Raw genomic sequence first — 20604 nt, 5'->3', positions numbered from 1 at the left:
TGCTTGTACAGCCTTCTCGCAGTGTCCGGAGCAAGTATGGTGGGTCTGACACACCGGTGTCAATGTGTTCTTTTTTCCATTTCCAGGAGTGTACTTACCACATGACCACTATGCACCAAAGCGGTTAAAGCCAGCCGAGGTACTGACTAAGTCTGTATCTTCTCCATCAGTACAATTTCTTGGATTATTAATAGAGCTACTTTATTTTGAGTCACCCTTTTCTTGTGATATTTCATCACAGATAGTACATTTTTCGATTCCCTCAGTTTCATTTTTTATTCATTTATGGAGTACAAGAAATTTTACGAATATCAGTCACTCTGTTCACTATTCTATTACACTTCACAATGCAAAAAGTTTTGAGTAAACCACATCCACGCGCCATTGTTCACTTAACGTCGTTGTTGACTACGGAAGAACGAGAGAACTTCATTCACTACCGAAAAAAATTCTCATGCCTCATCGATTAACTGGGTTCCATGAAAGCACATTACCTAGTCGTTCACGCTCAAATGTGTTAATTATTGGTATTTGACATTATAAATTTAATTAAATGAAGGCTACTGTACAACAATTACTCACTGAGCGCCACCCACTTTAGATCGCACAGGTTGGCATTTGTTCCCAAGACGACTTCATACTTCTACCGACGAGTTCCGATTGGGGCTACGATACAAATGAAAACACCTGCAGCAAATGTAAAGGAACGTAAGGCGATATACTATTTAAAACAGATACCTGATAGTTGGTTAACCGCTTTTTGAATTTTGAAGAAGCGAGCTTTTGTTGAGTGTGTTTCGTCGTGCAACTGTTTTGTTACACCAATAGCCATTTGAGGTTTGTGAAGATGTGCGCGCCTAGTGACTTGAGAAATGCGAGAGCGACTTTTTCGTTTCCTAGTAGAGCAACAGTCGGAAATCGTACTATGGGAATCTTGTTTATAGTCCAGTCAATGTAGGAAAACCAGGTGAAAATATTCTGTAGTCGCAATATTTGCACAATGCTAAAAGGGAGTCTTCCGAACAACATACTGAAAGTCCTAACCGGTGGGGTGTATCACTGGTTTGTGGGGCTCTTAAAGATAATTTCTTTTTAGTTTTACTTGAATAAATATAAAACCGCGGCTCCTAGCGAAAATGTTTTCCAGTTCAAAACGAACTACATTATATTTATTACAAAAAAGGTCGTATTCATTTTTTCTTTAGGATTAATACACTGAATCGCCAAAGAAACTGGTTTAGGCAGGCGTATTCAAACGGGCAGAATACGGCGTTGCAGTCGGCAGCGCCTATGTAAAACAACAAGTGTCTGGCGCTGTTGTTAGATCAGTTACTGCTGCTACAATGGCAGGTTATCAAGATTTAAGTGAGCCACTTAAAGGCGATTTTTGTATCGACATTGTACGAAGTGTAATGTCTACATCTACATCATACTCCGCAAGCCACCTAATGGCGTGTGGCGGAGGCTTGTAACGAGTGACAATGGAGTTTGTTGAGCATGTAGGTAAGGCCCCCGCGCCGACCAAACGATCCCGCGCCACTCTTCGGTGGGTCTTCTCTGGCTCCTCTATTAGTCCTACTTGGCAAGGATGCCATAATGATGATCAGTACTCAAGAACTTGTCGGACAAGCGCCTTATAAGCCACTTTCTACGTGAATGAGCTACATTTACTTGAGATTCTTCCTGTCAGTCTCAGTCTGGCATCTGCTTTTCCTACTGTTGTTTTATTTGGTCATTCCACTTAAGGTCGCTCTTGATATTTACTCCTAAATATTTTTGGTCTCTGCATGAATAAACAGCTAATATCGAGCCGCTTACTTATTTCACGTAAGATCTAAACTTCTTTGAGTTTTTACTCAGATCGGCTGATAAAATTTTACTTTCAAAGTCATTGACCGCTTAACCTCATTGCTCTCCTTACGATCATTTTCGCTTCGTTCAGCTTTTTCTTGTCAGCTTGGTTTTTACTTCTCATGAAAATGAACTGAAGCTCTCTTTCTTTACGCAACAATTTTCTAACATGGCTATTAAACCACGGTGGTTCCTCGTGTCACTTGTCTAAGACATTTTGAACGATGCTTTGGAATTTTTTCCGTTTATGCTACCCATCTTCGTTCTCATCTCTGAATATTTGATACTAACTACTCAAACAAAAAAAAAACCTACCTTTCTTGATATAGTATTCCTTGCAAAACTTGTACTCATAGTTGCCTTATGATCACTGATACCTTCATCTATGTTAACTGATTTGAAAAGTTTAGGTTTGTTTAGTGCTAGGAGGTCTGAGAGGCTACCTTTACGAGTTCATTTTCTAACTATCTGCTCGAAGTAATTTTGGGACAAGACATTCAGAATAATGTCAGACGAATCCCTGTCCTGCACCAGGTTTGATAGCATGACTCTCTTAATCGATAACTGACAAGCTGAAGTCGCCTCCCATTACAACAGCTTGATTAGGAAATTTGCTAATGATATTCTGTAAGTTCTCTCTGAGGCGCTCAAACACTATAGCTCCTGACCCAGTCCATAAAAGCATCCGACTGCCGTTTTTTACCGATCTTTGATGCTCAACTTCCACAGATTAATTCACTTTCGGGACTCGCGATAACCTCGCTAGATATTGTTGAGTTCTTTACTGTAATAAATACACCGTCACCATTAGTGACTAACCTATCCTCACGATAAATATTCCAATCTGAGCCAAGGATTTCGTTGCTATTCATTTCCGGCTTCAACCAGCTTTCTTTTCCTAACACTTGTTGAGCATTACAACCTGGAATATGCCATTCTGGGACCATTCCTTGGATGCTCCTCTAGTTTACTAATATCATACTAACCTTTCCCATATCCAATCTCTGAGAAAAAATTCTAAAAATCTTAATATACTAACCTTTCCCATATCCAATCTCTGAGAAAAAATTCTAAAAATCAAATAAAAACAGTATCGATCGTGTTTTCAGATTATTATTCGTTAGCAACCGGTTTCGGCCCTTTCCTCAGACCATCTTCAGGCTTTACCCCGCCATTATGGCTGCTGGGGGTGGCAGTGACATACTTCTATGGACCTCGCTCCGGCTGCCACCACCACCAGCCATGTTGTTGTTGTTGTGTTCTTCAGTCCTGAGACTGGTTTGATGCAGCTCTCCATACTACTCTATCCTGCGCAAGCTTCTTCATCTCCCAGTACCTACTGCAACCTACATCCTTCTGAATCTGCTTGGTGTATTCATCTCTTGGTCTCCCTCTACGATTTTTACTCTCCACGCTGCTCTCCAAAACTAAACTGGTGATCCCTTGGTGCCTTAGAACATGTCCTACCAACCGATCCCTTCTTCTAGTCAAGTTGTGCCACAAACTTCTCTTCTCGCCAATCCTATTCAACACCTCGTCATTAGTTATGTGATCCACCCATCTAATCTGCAGCATTATTCTGTAACACCACATTTCGAAAGCTTCTATTCTCTTCTTGTCTAAACTATTTATCGTCCATAGCCATAATAGGGGGGAGGGGGGGGGGGGTAAAGCGTGAAGATGGTATGAGGTAAGAGCCGAAGGCGGTTGGTAACAAATAAAAATCTGGAAACGCGATCGAAACTGTTTTTATTTGATTTTTAGCATTTTATACCGATCACTGCTTTGCTCCAATTACAGAATGCTTTCTAAAATTTTGATCTCTGAGGACCTTGTGGCCGGTGTAACTTCGATTTTAGCAGGCAGTTCGTCTCTGATCCCAAGGAGGGTTTCTCAACCCCCCCCCCCCTCCCCATCCCCCCCCCCCCCCCTATAAATGTGCATACCGCAAGTATTCTGCTACCCTAGTATCCGCTCCCTGCGCGTAGCTCACACCTATTCTACTAAGGGGAACCCTACAATTCTCCAACCGTTAGCGGAGGTCGAAAAATTCGCATTGGACACCGTCACAGAGTCGTCTGCTGTGCCTGTGGTTTAGGCCTTCCACTCTGCTCCAGACCAGAGGACCGCAACTGTTCCTGGGTACAATGCTACAAATAGACATCTTAGCCTGCACCGCAAGTGCGATGCACCGGACCAGCCATCCGCCAAAAGGAGATGAGGATGGCCTCAGAAACAAAGTGGCAGGCGTTATTCGTGCTGACATGTGCCAAATGTCTATTTTTGAAATATCGGTGCCGATTTTATAGATTCGTTTTTTAAAGGGAAATATCAACGTGCACACTCAGTTGTTTCAAAAACTACAAGCACATGTTTTCTGACAACAGACATCCCTCATTTTCGATAACCTCTGCATGCTGAACGGCATACACTGCAATAGTTATAAGATGGTTGTACGACAGTTTTCATGCATCTCCAAAGAATGAGATTTCTTAAATCAAATACATCGATTTTAAATTAATTATCCTTTTTTTTATTAATTTCATTTCCAACCACGTACAAACTTTTTCACTGTTTAGTTCATTTTATAATTCACTTTGCACTGAGGACCATAATGGCCCAATCACAAAAAAAAGATTTCATATTTACAGACAAACCACCTGTCTCATCGGTCTAACCTGTTTTTACATCAACTTTCAACAGCCTACATTTTCTGTGAAAAAATAATTTACCCTCTTTATGTTACGAAATATTAATTAATGTTTAAGATTATTTTTAATGTTAGTTCGCAACATTTCCATATCAAAGCTAGTGATAGTAGCATCTTTTGACAGTTGTTAAGTTAGCAATTAATGTGAAACTAGAATCAGACCATAAAGAACAGATCCTAATTGCACCACACTCACAGTTATGACGTACTCCAATGCTTCATGATCCTCATTATCGTCATTTTCATTAAGCACATTCTGGGGCATGAGGTTCAGATAAAACAACTCCGACTGTGAAGTATTAGACGCTAAGTGATGTTGTCAACCCTAGATAACAATTGAGCAGTACAGAGCAACAAAATTATGCTTTGTGCTGTGTGACCATATGCAAACGAATATCCAAGAAATATGAGAGGCAAAAATCAAACAATGGAAACTCCAGGTAGGAATATCAACAATGTCAGGCTGCTACTTACCGTAAAGAAGACACAAGTTCCAGACAGGCACAATTCAGACACACATACCTATAGCTTTCGGCCACAGCCTTCGTCAGTAAAAGAGAGACGCACACACCATTCACACACACACACAAACAAGCAAACCTCACGCTCACACGACCGCCAACTCCAGCATGTTGGTGGTTGTGCATGTCTGAGATGTGCTTGTTTGTTTGTGTGAATGGTGAGCGTCTCTCTTTCACTGATGAAGGCTGTGGCCGAAAGCTATATGTAAGTGCCATTCAATTGTGTGTGTTCTTTCTGGTGTCAGTCTGTCTTTTCCTTCCTTGTGAATTCGAGGCAAGTCCGTTAACGTTCATATAAGCAGTATGGGGCTACAGATAATAGACCACGCTGGTTCACCATAAGATCAGCAAATCTCAGTGGCATGCATACATGCTATAATCTCAAAATTGCGGACTGTGTGCTCTAGGTCCTTATGGTTTTCAGTCTCTTGTATGTTTTATATCATTTTTACGTCATATTACTGACATGTTTAGGTCATTTTAGTTAATATTTTCCAGGTATTTTAGGACTCAAAACATGGGAGCTGCTGTTACAGGTCCATTTTCGTATTTGTAAACTATTTAAATTCTCATGAGAAGCAGGTGCCCCCACTACACTTCCCCGTCCACATCCACCCTCCTTTGGTATCATACATTTAACACACATAATTTAATAGTCAGCCTTTACCAAGAAAACATAACAGAAAATTTGTATCACAACCAGGCATGGATAGGATTTTGGCTAGCTTTGGCTTCAGCTGATGGAAACCATTATCTTCAACTAATGTAATTAGAGAATAAAATGTTCTTGGGCTGCCAGCCATGTCAGGTGGTTAAAATACCACAATTTTTTGATCTAGTACTTGACCATTGTGACTTCACAAGAGTTAAATTACACTGTGTGATCAAAAGTATCCGGACACCCCCAGAACCATACGTTTTTCATAATAGGTGCATTGTGCTGCCACTTACTGCAGGTACTCCATATCAGCGACCTCAGTAGTCGTTAGGCTACCTTTTGTGAGCTTAGCAAAGCCTTAGATTGTATGGGCCATATTTCACTCCTCAGCAAACTAATTTATTACAGAATCACAAACAGTGTAGACAACATTTTTGAATCTTTTCTCAGGAACCGTAAACAAATTGTTTGTATTGGTAAACAGAGATCACAGCTAACTTAAGTGCAGTGTGTCACAAGACTCAGTATTAGGACCTCTGCTATTAATCCTAATGACAAACGATCAACCATCTTACATAAATACTCCCTCTATTCTCTATGCAGATGATACCACTTAATTCAGTATCAGCTCTGACATAGATATGTTCCAAACTGTGGCAAATGACACAATAGCACAGGCATCAGTCTGGTTTCAAGCTAATGGGTTCCTGCTTAATGAGAGTAAAACTCAAAATATTGTATTTAGTTTCAGATATCTGCCAATAGAAGACTTCTTGGATAGTGTTAAGTACTTAGGTATTGTTATAGTTAGTAAATTGACTTGGGAGCCAAATACTAAACACATTAGTGCAAGGCTGTCTAGAGTGGTGTATTCGTTAAGGCCTGTGTAAGATCGGCCTACTTTGCTTTTTTTCAAAGCATTATATCTTATGGGCTTTTAATTTGGGGCAATAGCTCACACCTTCAGGACGTTTTGGTACTTCAGAAGAAAGTAATTCGAATTATCACAAACAGTGAGAAACTGGCCAAATGCAAACCACTTTATCAACTTAAAAATATTAACTGGTATAAATGTGTATATTTACTCTGCCCTACTGCATATAAAGAGCAACTTATCTGAATACCAGCGTAGAAGAGACGTACACTCTCATGGAACCAGAAGTAGTAGCCATCTTCTAGGTGCTACAGTCTGGAACTGAGCGACCGCTGTGGTCGCAGGTTCGAATCCTGCCTTGGGCATGGATGTGTGTGATGTCCTTAGGTTAGTTAGGTTTAATTATTTCTAAGTTCTAGGCGACTGATGACCTCAGAAGTTAAGTCGCATAGAGCTCAGAGCCAGTAGCCATCTTCAAATACCTTACTACAGATTATCCAAGTCACTGAACAGCTACGAAATGGTGGATATGAAGACGTTTAACAAATTGCCACTAGAATGGGTAGAAGCTCAATTTGATTTATTTAAAGACAAATTATTCAGTTGGTTAGCTGCAAATCCTTGCTACTCACTTCAGGAATTTTATGACTGTAAAATACCATAGTGGTACTGGTTCAGAGAGTGCAGTATAATTTCTTTAACTGAGTAATTCATGATGCAATGTTTTCATATTATTTCATTTTAAATATTGTATTTTATGGAAAACCAATAGTGTCATACTGATCTTCAACCCATGTATGTATGCTGTGTAACTTGTATATATACAACTCGACTTTGCCAGTTTCTGTAATATCTAAATGACAATAAAATTTCATTCAATTCTATTCAATTAGATACCCTGAGAGAGCAGAATGAGGCACTCTACAGAACTCATGGACTTCGAACATTGTCAGGTGATTGGATGTCACTTGTGTCATACGACTGTACGCCAGATTTTTGCATTACTTAACATCCCAGGTCGACTGTTTCTGATTTGATAGTGAAGTGGAAACGTGAAGGGACACATACAGCACAAAAGTGTACAGGCTGACCTCATCTGTTGACTGACAGAGACTGCCGATAGTTAAAGAGGGTCGTAATGTGTAGTAGACAGACATCTATCCGCATCATCACCCAGGAATTCCAAACTACATCAGGATCCACAGCCAGTACTATGACAGTTAGGAGGGAGGTGGGAAAACTTGGATTTCATGGTCAAGCGGCTGCTCATAAGCCACACAGCATGCCGGTAAATGACAAATGACGCCTTGCTTGGTGAAGGAAAAACGTTGTGTGGACTGATGTATCACAGTACACAATGTCGTGATCCAATGGCAGGGTGTGGGTATAGCGAATGCCCAGTGAACATCATCTGACAGCGTGTGTAGAGCCAAAAGTAAAATTTGGAGATGGTAGTGTTATGGTGTGGTTGTGTTTCTCATGGAGGGGGACTGCACCCCTTGTTGTTTTGCGTGGCACTATCACAGGACAGGCATATCATTGATGTTTTACGCACTTTCTTTCTCCCCATCATTGAGAGCAATTTGGGAATGTCGATTGCATCTTTCAACACAATCGAGCTCCTGTTCGTAATGCACGGCCTGTGGCGAAGTGGTTACATGACAATAACATCCCTGTAATGGACTGGTCTGCACAGAGTCCTGACCTGATTCCTACAGAACACCTTTGTGATGGTTTGGAATGCTAACTTCATGCTAGCCCTCACTGACTGACATCAATACCTCTCCTCAGTGCAGCACTCCATCAAGAATGGGCTGCCTTTCCCCAAGAAACCTTCCAGCACCTGATTGAACATATGCCTGCGAGAGTGGAAGCTGTCATCAAGGCATACTGAATTCCAGAATTGCCGATGGAGGACACTACAAACTTGTAAGCCACTTTCAGCCAGGTGTCCAGGTATTTTTGATCACATAGATGGTGTATATTTGATTGAAAGCTTGTGGCTTTTCAACTACATGATGCAGCTGGAAGCCTGAGAATATTATTCAGTGTTGCCTCTATGATGCTCTGGATTCTTACAATTTAATTAGTAACTGCACTCTTTAGGATAACATGTATTACTTGATGCCAGTTAGTTTAAATCCACACACATTCCCATTGCTGACTGGCTGTCATTTTATGTCCATGTCTCCATAAAGATGCATTTCCAGTCTACAATCATTTGGAAAGTTTTGGTGCACTTTACATCCCCTATCCTACTCTCATCTTATTATCAGGTTGTTTCTTTCCACACCGTATTCAAGGGTGTGATGTTAGAAAATTGTTACTGACCTATATCCAGGAAGACTTGGAGATGGTCAGAGGCTGGCATTAAAGCTAGCAGCAACTTCTCATCAAATATACATGTGATTTAATGGCTCTGAGCATTATGGGACTTAACTACTGAGGTCATCAGTCCCCTAGAACTTAGAACTACTTAAACCTAACTAACCTAAGGACATCACACACATCCATGCCCGAGGCAGGATTCGAACCGACCGTAGCGGTCTCGCGGCTCCAGACTGTAGCGCCCAGAACCACACGGCCACTCCGGCCGGCTGTGTGATTTAATGTGAGTAAATTAGACTACATTACCTGACAATGTTTAACTGCACAGTCAATAATTTTTCATGAGGCTCAGTCATGTCCTCAAATGCACCCAGAAGTATCTCTCTGTTACAGTTCAATTTGGAATGGTCACATAACTATACACATGAAGAAAATAGATATCAGACAGTGAGTTATCAGAAAACCCTAAAGAGGTCTTATTCAACCACAGATGTAGTTGCTTGGAATATCCCTGTTTGATCACTTCTTAGGCACTGTTTATAAGTACAGGACCTTTACTCAATTGGACTAATAAAGTATATAGAGAGGATTCAAAGGAGAGCTGTGTGATTAGAATTGGGCTGTTTAGTTTTTACAACAACATCACATAAATGTTTAACAAGCAAACTTCAACGGGAGACACTATGAGAGAGATATTTTGAGTCACAGAGAGCCTTGTCTTTGAACTTCAGAGAATCTGCATGTCATATGAGTTAAGAAGTATTTTACTTTCTCCCAGATATGAAATGTGTAAAGACCATACAATTACAAAAATTCACGCTTATATGGATGAATAAAGACAACTGTTCTTCCTTGATGAAATCCAAAAAGGAATAAAAAGTGTGGGTAATGATACCATACACTGTGTGCTGTCCACAAAAGGTTTGAATTGTGTATGCTGTTGTAGCCTTTCTCTACATGCTATTGTATCCCATGAAAGTCTCTTCGTTTCTGCATGCCTGCTGCAAATTACATGTACTTGAAGCTGCTTACTGTAGTCAAGTCTTGGTCTCTCTTTACAATAACCCCCCTCCAAAGACACTTCCATCCATTATCAAATTAACTATCCCTTAATGTCTCAGGATGTCTCCTATTAACCTATCTCTTCTGTCAGTCAAGAGAAAATAGCCTAGTTACTCAATCTACCCATGACAAAAAATTAACCTGGCTACCACACCTGAAAGACCTGTGGAAAACGAGCTTCAAATCATTGAATATTTTGAAATGCCTCAGAGGACAGGTGTTGGGAGCTGACAGATCCTGTCCCCTGCAGTTTTATTGGGCATATCGACTGGACCAGTGCAGTAGTTCCACAATTGGCCTCATAAGGGCTGAGTGTACCCTCCTTGCCAACAGTGCTCAACAGACCCGGATGGTCACCCATCCAAATGCTAGCCAAGCCTGACATCACTTAACTTTGGTGATCTGACAAGAATTGGTGTTACCATTGTGGTACGGCCACAGGCATTTAGGATTGCCTCAACTACTGGCAATTAGAGTGGCGGTCCGCTCCAAGTTTGAGGAGGTGTTCAGAAATTGGCAACATGTGGCCAAGCCACTTGGGATACTGTCTCATAGATCTGGATGTATCAGACCTCCAAATATGCATCCAGGAATATAACACCCTGCCACCTTGGTGAGACCAATAGTGCTTTTAAGCCTGACAGAGTACAAGAAAACTTGTATGCATGATTGTTATTATAAATTAATTTTCTTTAACTTTAAGTACTTACCATGGTTTATTATTGTATATATCAATAGAGCCCAGCAAGGAAATACCATCTGGTTTTCAGCTGTTTTCCCTGCTATGGTTTTCTTCTTATGCCTTCCAGAACACTCTACAAATTATGGTGTAGACTTATATGGAGTTCTGAAGGCACTGGAGCGGACACAAAGGCATCACAGTTGCAAGTTTATCATCTGTAGGGACTCACTCAGTACAGTGCAAGTGGTACACTTAATGTATCCAGTGGACAAGATGATTCAGATCATACATGATACCTTACAGCATATCAGACACTAAGGCAATTAGATAGTATTTTGCTGGGCACCAAGACACATCAGAATACAGATGACACAGCCACCAAAGCAGCCAATTAAGCACATTGGGATGGTTTTGTGCTTTGATGCGCTGTCACCCAGCACAAAGTCATTCATTTTTTCACAGACTAATCATGTATCAGTGGGAAACTGAATGTTGTAAGTGGCAAGCAACAGACTGTGGTCAACCAAAACCAACATGAAAGCATGGTGGACTTCATGCTAACGATACTAGTGGAAGAAAGTTCTGCTCAACAGGCTATGAATAGAACACTGCCCATTAAAATTTGTTTTCCTACTCCCGTGGGAAGGTCCACCACTCTGTGAAGTTTGTAGTGTGCTGCTTGCAGTTCTGCATGTTTTAGCTATCATGGTTTTAAACACTGGCATCATGGCAACCATGACTTTGGCTGGAGATTTGCCCACCATTCTCACCAGTGTAATACAGGTTGGGCCTTATCCTTAAAGTGTTGGGGAGGGGAGGTCAACATGCTCTGAATGGATAGCTTGATTAGGGTGTTTAGTATTAGTAGTAATTGATTTTATTTGTGATTCTTCAGTGTTTCATTATCACAGTTTTTACAATTTGCAGGTGGATTTTAATGCCTTATAAGCAACTCTGCCTGTGGGACAGCCATCATCCCCTCCCCACAAGATTAGCATGCTGACATCTCATGAGAATCCTGATGATCATTCCCCACATTCAATACCATCATCATCAGCAAATTGGAATACCTGTCTCACCAACTGCATTTTTCTGTAACATAACATTTCAAGAGTTCCTATCTTTCTTTTTTTTATACTGCTAGTCTTACTCATTCCCTTTCCATATAAGAAAAGTCCAGAGTAGGTATTAAAATCCATGGAAAAGAAATACAAACTTTGAGGTTGGCCAATGACATTGTAATTCTGTCAGAAACAGCAAAGGACTTGGAAGCGCAGTTGAACGGAATGGACAGTGTCTTCAAAGAAGGGTAAAAGATGAACATCAACAAAAGCAAAACAAGGATAATGGAGTGTAGTCTAATTACGTCAGGTGATGCTGAGGGAATTAGAAGAGTTTTGCTATTTGGGGCACAACTTTACTAGAAGAAGGGATCAGTTGGTTGGACATGTTCTGAGGCATCAAGGGATCACCAATTAAATACTGGAGGGCAGCATATCTTTTCATCTGGGCATCCAGTGCTAATTAAATCTGATCATGACATACTCTATGTACTATGGACTTCATAGGTAGGAAAAGTCATCTGAAGTTTTGGTGTGATTGGCTCATATGAAAAGTAGCAGTGGTCAGTCAAACCATGGTTCTGAATAGCGCAACAAATTTTTTAGCCACTGTAGAGGCTTGTATCTATATTTAGGTATGGCTAAATCCCTAATTTTTACCATGGTGTGATTCAGCATAAAACGTTGTCTATGTATATTAAAGCAAATGACCAAATGTTTGCTAGAACATTCAAAAAAGCCTTGCAAAATTTGGACATTTGCACCTTCGTACATGATTAAGAGGTGACTAGCCTCTTTTTAAAATCCTCCAAGAATTCAACCACACAAGATAGTGGTATGAAATTTGGTATATAACTATCAAAGACCAAATTTCACTAGCTTTGGAGATGGTCAAGTGGGACACTTTCTAATATTGGTCCCTTTGATGTGGAATGACCCTAAAGGCACTCCTAGCAATGCACTGCTATTACTCTGCACAAGAATTTCTAAGTAGAAAAAAATTATAACTTTTCTTGAGATATATTTCAATTAGCTAAATGTAGTGTAAAATGTTCATATATATATACATATGTTTTTACTCTATGTCATGTTATGTTATGTTAGTCTGGCCTGTCCAATAGCACTTCTACAACCCTGTACTATATGTTAAATCTGGATCAATAAAGATGCAGTTCAATACTTCTTGCAAATTTTGTTGAATTTCTTTAACACTCATATCATACCACATATCAATGATAAAATTAAAACATTCATTAACTTAGCTTTACTTCTAATGTGAGCCATCATTTCACTGTAGACACTGGTGTATCATGAGGACATTGTGGAACACACACACAAACACCACTGTGGTATTTTTGTGTGTGTGTGTGGGGGGGGGGGGTTTCCATAGATACTGTAGCAGTGTCCTCATGATATGCCAGTGTCTACAGTCAAATGATGGCTCACATTAAAAATAAAGCTACAGTTAATGAATGTTTTAATTTTATCATTGATGTGTGGTACAATGTGTGTGTGTGTGTGTGTGTGTGTGTGTGTGTGTGTGTGTGTGTGTGTTTGCGTGGATGCACACACAAATATGTACACTATCCATTACAATAACTGACACAACAATAATAATTCTTCCATTTTTCTTAAAATGTAACTCTGAAAGTTTCTAGGTGGTCACTTTGTTAACTTTTTATGGTGGTCTCCACAATAATGAATAAATTAAGGTTTTACAACAATAAGCAAGATTTGGAAAAATAATTTTATGTAGTTCAATAGAAAATAGGTAGCTGTAATAATGGTGTCTGATACTTGATTTTTTTCTTATAGGTTTCCTAGTGGAGTTTGTTTCTGTCCCAGTGGTGACAGGCTTCACATCTGCTGCTGCTCTCATTATAGCATGCTCACAGGTCAAAGGCCTGTTGGGTCTGAGCATCAAGGGTCACAATTTTGCTGAGACAGTGGTAGCAATCTTTGAAAACATTGGATCGACTCGTCTCTGGGATGCTATACTGTCACTCTTCTGCATTACAGCATTATTAACACTCCGGGTAAGATGATTTTTAGCTGTTTTATTTATAAAGCAGAAGCTTAAGCTAATGATAGCTAACATAGATTTATAAAAGTTGGGTCACTCATAATAGGAAATATTTTTATGCTACCCCAAAATATCGAAATTTAAAATAAACTGTTAGGTGAAAACTCTTGTTAAGAGGGAACAAATTTAGATAGTGAGATGGATTGCATATCAGCCAGACTCATTCTGTGGTATTCAGTACATAACAAAATGGAGTGCATAAATCCAAACTGAGAGATAGGGTCACTTGACAAAAATAAATACCCCTCTGGAACAATTCATAAAATAAACTGCCTACCAAGTTCCCACACAATCAGTCTAAATATTTGCCGAATGGTTTTGCTGAAGGATGTATGTCTAATTCACATTAGTCATGAAGTGAATAGATTTCCTTCATACCTCCCTAAAAAATTGATGTGAGAAATTTTTTTACTACAGTGCTCAATGGTAAATTATTAACATTAGTGGAAGCACCAAGCAGTTGTCAAGACTCAAGCTTGACCAAGAGAGCCACACATCAACAGATTAGTAGGAACTGAATAGATGCCATATCACATAAGGTTCAGAGAGAAGTGTTTCTCTTGAAGCCTATGAATGACCTGCTGCTGATAATCTGAATATCACCAAGTTGGGTAATTATCAGTGATTAATATGGTGCAGGTGCTCCTTTGAAATGAATAGGTTGGCACAGGGTGGGAATACCCGTGGCAGAAAAAAAGTGAAGTGAAAATCACATCACATGACTAGAAACCTAAAATACTGTTGTTGGATGATAAATTGTATGGGCTTAGTATGCCTCCAGCCCACTTACTGAAATGTGTTATATCCTGACTTTTAATTGGAGATAGTACTGTGGTAAGTGTCTGACTTTTGATAGTTTTGTCTTGGTTAACTGATTTCTGTTTCTTGAAACACAGATAATGCTGCCTGTCAGCACTCCATCTATGTGCGGCATAGAAACCAATCTTTTTCAGTTTGAACATCACATTGTTTCCATTCATGAAGGGAAAGCCTCCATAAAGTTGTTTCATTAATAATGAGTAAGTTTAATCAAACAGTGAGACTAGAATCATATTTTAATTGTGTCTTACAATGTCTGAAAAACAATTTAAAAAAAGACATTCAAGTCACTAAGGAATACTCTGTCATAGCATATTAGTGCATGACTATAATCTCAACCTTGATCTGTGTCCCTAGGATGTGGTAAGTTTAATCAAAATTGATCAACTCAGAGGCAGTGGAAAAATGTGTTCTTAAGCTGTGATAGAAAGCAAAAATACAAAACTTCTGTGGAGCCTTAAGGAAAATGACATTAGAAATGTCTTCCTCAGTATGGAACAATGCAGATGTGTTGGACTCAGCTGGGTCATACTTTGAAGGCTACCACTACTGACTGAACATACCGTACATATATTTGCAACATCTGTTTCATATTTTTATGTTAGATCTTGTAGGCCTGTAAGACACTTCCTGGCAAATTGCAAGTGTGCAGTAAACTGTTCATCTCCTGTCACTACGTTGATCTGTTTTCAAGAAAGTTGTCACAGTTCAAGGTTGAAAAGAAGTCGTGCATAAAAACACCACAAGGAATAGTTCATTTGTAATGTGAACAGATCATTTGTTTTTTCTCAAATCATGTACAAATAATATCTTCCCACATTCAGTGAGACATTACAATACATAGAGATTCCTGCCTATTAAACTGTCCTCCCAGTGTTAAATTACTGAATCAAATTCTCAATACTGTTATGTTACTCTTTTATAACAGGCATTGAGCATGAATGTATCAATAACTAATAGCTTACCCCTTGTTAATTTCTCACCAATGCTTCTATTTCCTAATGCAACATCTTTTTCCACTATACGGAATATGATGTTTTTCTGCATGTAATATTGTTTCATCTTAAGTGGAGACTGACACAGTTATAGTATTTCTGTGAATTAATTTTTGAGTTTTAACTATGTACTCAACATTCCAACACAGATGATGAAACACCAAATTACAATAAATCTAGCTAAGTACAAAGGTATATGTATTACGTAATTCTGTCACTCTTTCCTTCTCATCCCATCTGGTAACCCTCCCCTGACATGGGGACCTGGGTGACTTCCCTGAACTGTATCCCTTTTTCTAAACCTCTCCACTCCTTTCCGTTCACCTCTCCCCCTTCCCTCCAACTCTTCTGCCAGAAGAAGGAGCCATTGGCTCCTAAATCTTGCATACATTAAACCTTTTGTGTGTGTGTGTTCTCCTGCCACCACTTGGTGAGTAGATTTTTTATCTATCCAATTACATCACTCCACTATTTTCTGCTTACAGAAACTTAAGGACCTAAAATTTAAAGATACCAGCTCCCTGACAGTGAGAATCATTTCAAAATTTATATGGTGCATTTCTACATGGCGGAATGCAGTCATTGTCATTATAAGCACAGCTGTTGCTTATTATGTTAGTGAAGATGAAAAAATACCATTCATTCTCACAGGTATGTTTTGAAACTGTATGGTCTGATTCAGATATTGGAGTTTCACATATCCAACACTAATTATTTGTTTACTAATGCAGGAAGAATAGAACCTGGCCTGCCAACTGTAACTCCCCCACCATTCAGCACATCATTTGACAATAAAACACTTTCGTTTGGTGATATGTGCTCTTATCTTGGAAGTGGCCTCGCAGTTGTTCCCATTGTTGCCATACTGGGAAATGTGGCAATTGCAAAAGCATTTTGTAAGTATTTATTAACATGCATATTACACAATTACATGGATTAAAGTATGATAATAGCAGATAAACTATCCCACTATGAAACTGGTACAGGAAAAGAGACAATAAACAAATACAGTTTCATGAGACATATATTCCAGTACTGTAACGAATTTTAATCTGATTCTAAAAAGTATACATTATGTTCTTTTTATTGTGTTACTCATCTACCAAATTTGGTCACACATTTTGTGAATAAAAATCATTTAAAATGCCTACTGAAATTCATACAACAAGCAAACATTTTATTAGCTGTGAAATTCCTTTCAGGTAACTATTACTTTAGCATCATGCTGCTAACATCTTTTACATAATGGGCTTTAAAATATACGATTAAGAAAAAACACACACACACACACACACACACACACACACACACACACACACACACACACAAGGAAACAAAAAAGGGATTCTATCACAAAAGAGAAGTTTCATGGATATGGAGAGAATAGGACAAACAACAACATGAGCTGTCTGAACAGTGATATGTGGGTCTATGAAGGTGCCATGGTAAGAACTGTAACACATTCCATTTGTAAAAGCTGTTCCTTTTATCTATAAAAATTAGTTGCCAACATCTGCTCATCTGGCCCAAACATATAAAGATTTTGTTTGCATGATGTCCTTTACGCGAAAATGTTCATATCATAAAAACTATCAACAAGTATAGACATGATGAGAAACCAACACATACTTTTTTTTCTTCTGGACATGCTGATTCAAACGTGAAAATACTGAACGCATATTTTGAAGGCACAGGGCTTAGATCTCATTTTGGCTGTTTTGATTTAGATGATGCCTTGTTTCCTTAAGCTATGATGGGAAAATGTCAAGCTGATTCTCCCTTGCATTCTTCTCCACCCGAGTTACTGTGTGGATTCCATAGACATGGCTGCACATTAACCTTTCTTCCTTCATTTTCAGAGTTGAAAAATAAATGTACCTTCATCTGATAAAAGCCAGAATGAGGTGTGAGAGAAACACTTACACTTGTACATGGATTTAATTGTTTTTGGTTTTATAGAACTGAGAGGAATTTACATACTGAATAATGATTCACTCCAATTTCCGTTGTAGAATCTTTTAATATAATGATTCAAAATGTCATGCCCGTATTCGACATATCCTGCATATGAGATCATTCCATGTGAGCTTCTGATATAGGACTTTTTAAACTATTATTTTCTTTCATAAGTGGGGAGTAAATATCAATGTAGTTGCTTCTTTTTCTGTTGCTATCCTTCTTGCAGTCTTCCAGTTGTATCTTACCACAATTCATTATCAGAACAATAATTTCTGCTGGTCATATTGATAGCTTTTCACTTATCAGTGAACTAGACATGTGCTCTAAAATAGATTCTGAATAGAAGTGGAGATCATATGGAATCTATTTTGCTTAAGTGTACTTTCAAATATTACTATGACACCTGTTATAGTGCAGGTTTGGGGGTGAGCCCATAACTTATTATTTGAAATCTGATCCCACATTGATGTGATTCTCTCCAAATTCTCTTAACTCTGTAAAATCTTGTCTTAATATTTTTGTAAGTTAAGATGTGTTATTATTTTATTTGTGTGATTTTAGCTTTTCCCAGCATAGGAAAATCTTGAATAATTCATGAATATTCAGACAGGTGGTGTCATCTAGATGGTGGCTTTTAGACAATGCTACCTGACAGAATACATTTGAGAGTTATTCAAGGTTCATTATTTTATTGTATTTGTGTGTGTGTGTGTGTGTGTGTGTGTGTGTGTGTGGGTGTGTGTGTGTGTGTTAATCATATATTTAGGAGAAGTTAACTTAATTCAGTCTCTTAAAATATTAAGCCTACATATTACAATTCCAAATATCAACATACGATATTGATGTTAAATGTATTTTTCCCTCAGTTTATATTTAGTTCTGAAAGTTATTTACATATACATCAACTCAGGTGACTGCAGAACAGACCTATAAAAACATATGATGCATACAATACATTCAATGTAATTGGATACATAAAAAAAAATTATTCACTGAGATGTGTCAGGAGAAAACTTATATAAAGGTTAAAAAACTGTGCAAGCTTCCAGAGCCAGGGGCTTCTTCTTCTGGCAGAAGAACTGAAGGGGAAGGAAGAGGGATGAAGGAAAAGAGTTGGTGAGGTTTAGGAAAGGGGGAAAATTTGGAAAAGTTGGCCAGAACCTGGGTCAGGAGAGACTTACCAGACAGAGTGAGAAGGGAAAACTGATTGTTGGTGACTGTACGGGATGAGATTTCAAGAACTAAGAGCTTAAAGTTGGAAGTTAGGGTAATAAGCAAGACTGGCAAAACATCTTCAAAGAGTTAAAAAGAGCAACAAGCTAAATGCATTGTATGTGGCAGAGGCTGGGGGGGGGGGGGGGGGGGGGGAGGGGGGAGGAGACAAGTCAAAAAATAAAATATACAGCAAACTGAAAGTAAATAGAGAAAGAAATAGCTGCTGAGAAGAAACACTGATTTCAAAGATATTAAAGAATATAAGTAATGAAATAATTAATGTAAATTAAGGCTGGATGGGTGACGAGAACCAAGGACACGTCGCAACACCAGTTCCCACCTGCTGAGTTACGAGAAAATGGTGTCTGTTGAAAGACTACAGATAGCACATGTGGCAAAACAGAAACCGAGGTCATGACTGCCATGTTGTAGAATATGCTTTGCAACAGGATACTGTTTATTGCTAGTATACCCCTCTGTCTACGCCCATTCATCTTAACTGATATCTTGGTGGTAGTCACACCAATGTAAGAGGCTGAACAGTCTTCATATAACAGCTGGTGCATGGTATGTGTTGTTTCACAAGTGGCTCTTCCTTTAATGGTATGTGTTTTACTAATTACAGGCCTCATAAAGGTGGCAGTAGGAGGGTGCATAGGGCATCACATCCAATTCTGGTACTGTTGGTCCCCTCTAAAAACAACTTAGGAGTACACATCTCGTCACTTAGTGTTATACTGGTCTTCAATGCATTAACCCAGCTACTATGACAAAGCTATCACTCCCTAAAATAATGCCTTGAAATGAGGTCCATTCTGTCTGATATTTTGCCCACCACTCCTAAAAATATATTTTTATCACCCTCCAAATCTCCACAGTATCCTTGCCAGACCCTACGCTCCTTCTGCACCCATTTCCCTATTCTATAGCTCCTACCTCTGTGACTTTCCCCACTGAAAAACATGCCCTATGCACCCACCTACTACCACCCACACAAATCCTGTAAATGGCAATACATATACTATCAAAGGGAGAACCACATGTGAAATGACTTGTCATATACCAGCTGTTATGTAAACACTGTTAGGCCTTTTACATTGGCATGACTACCACCAAGTTATCAGTTAGGATGAATGGGCATAGGCAGAGGGTGTATACTGGTGACACACAGTACTCTGTTGAAGGTCATACTCTACAACATGACAGTCAAGACCTTTGTGTCTGTTTCACTGCAGGTGCCATCTGGATTTTTGCACCAGACATTAGTTTCTCAGAACTCTGCAGGTGGGAGCTGATATTGCAACATGTCCTTGCTTTTCAGCACCCACCTGGTCTTAATTTACATTAATTATTTTCTTTAATTTCCTCAGTATCAGCATTTCTTCTCAATAACTACTCCTTTCTCCACTACCTTTCGTTTTTCTGTAAGTTTTATTTTCCAACCTGTCTACTTTTCCCTGCCCAGCACCTTCACCACATATACTACACATAGCTTTCCTCTCTTTTTAATTCTTGCATGACGCTTTGTCAGTAATCTCTGTCTTGCTTACTATCCCATCTTTCACCTTTAAGTCTCAGGTTTTCAAATCTCATCCCATGGAGTCCCCAACAAACAGTATTTCCTTCTCATTCTGTCCGGTGAGTCTCCCCTGACCCACATTCGGTGGACTACTCCAAATTATCACCAGCCCTGTTCATTCATCCCTCTTCCTTCCCTTTCAGCCCTTCCTCCAGAAGGAGGCATTGGCCCTGAAAGCTAGCACATTTCTTTAACCTTTACATGTGT

General features: G+C 39.2%; 1 protein-coding gene across 4 annotated transcripts in view; it reads left to right on the top strand.

Annotated features, from left to right (window-relative positions):
* The window catches only part of LOC126334990 (sodium-independent sulfate anion transporter-like), a 303702-nt gene that overhangs the window by 238498 nt on the left and 44600 nt on the right, over positions 1-20604 (top strand). For all 4 annotated transcript variants that reach the window (XM_049997802.1, XM_049997803.1, XM_049997804.1 and 1 more), the window contains exons 4-6: positions 13563-13783; positions 16130-16295; positions 16376-16540. In XM_049997802.1, coding sequence (XP_049853759.1) covers positions 13563-13783; positions 16130-16295; positions 16376-16540 — 552 coding nt within the window. The remainder of the gene's footprint in view (positions 1-13562; positions 13784-16129; positions 16296-16375; positions 16541-20604) is intronic.

This window comes from Schistocerca gregaria, chromosome 2, assembly GCF_023897955.1.
Source record: "Schistocerca gregaria isolate iqSchGreg1 chromosome 2, iqSchGreg1.2, whole genome shotgun sequence".
NCBI lineage: Eukaryota > Metazoa > Arthropoda > Insecta > Orthoptera > Acrididae > Schistocerca > Schistocerca gregaria.
This window is presented reverse-complemented; position numbering and strand designations above follow the sequence as displayed.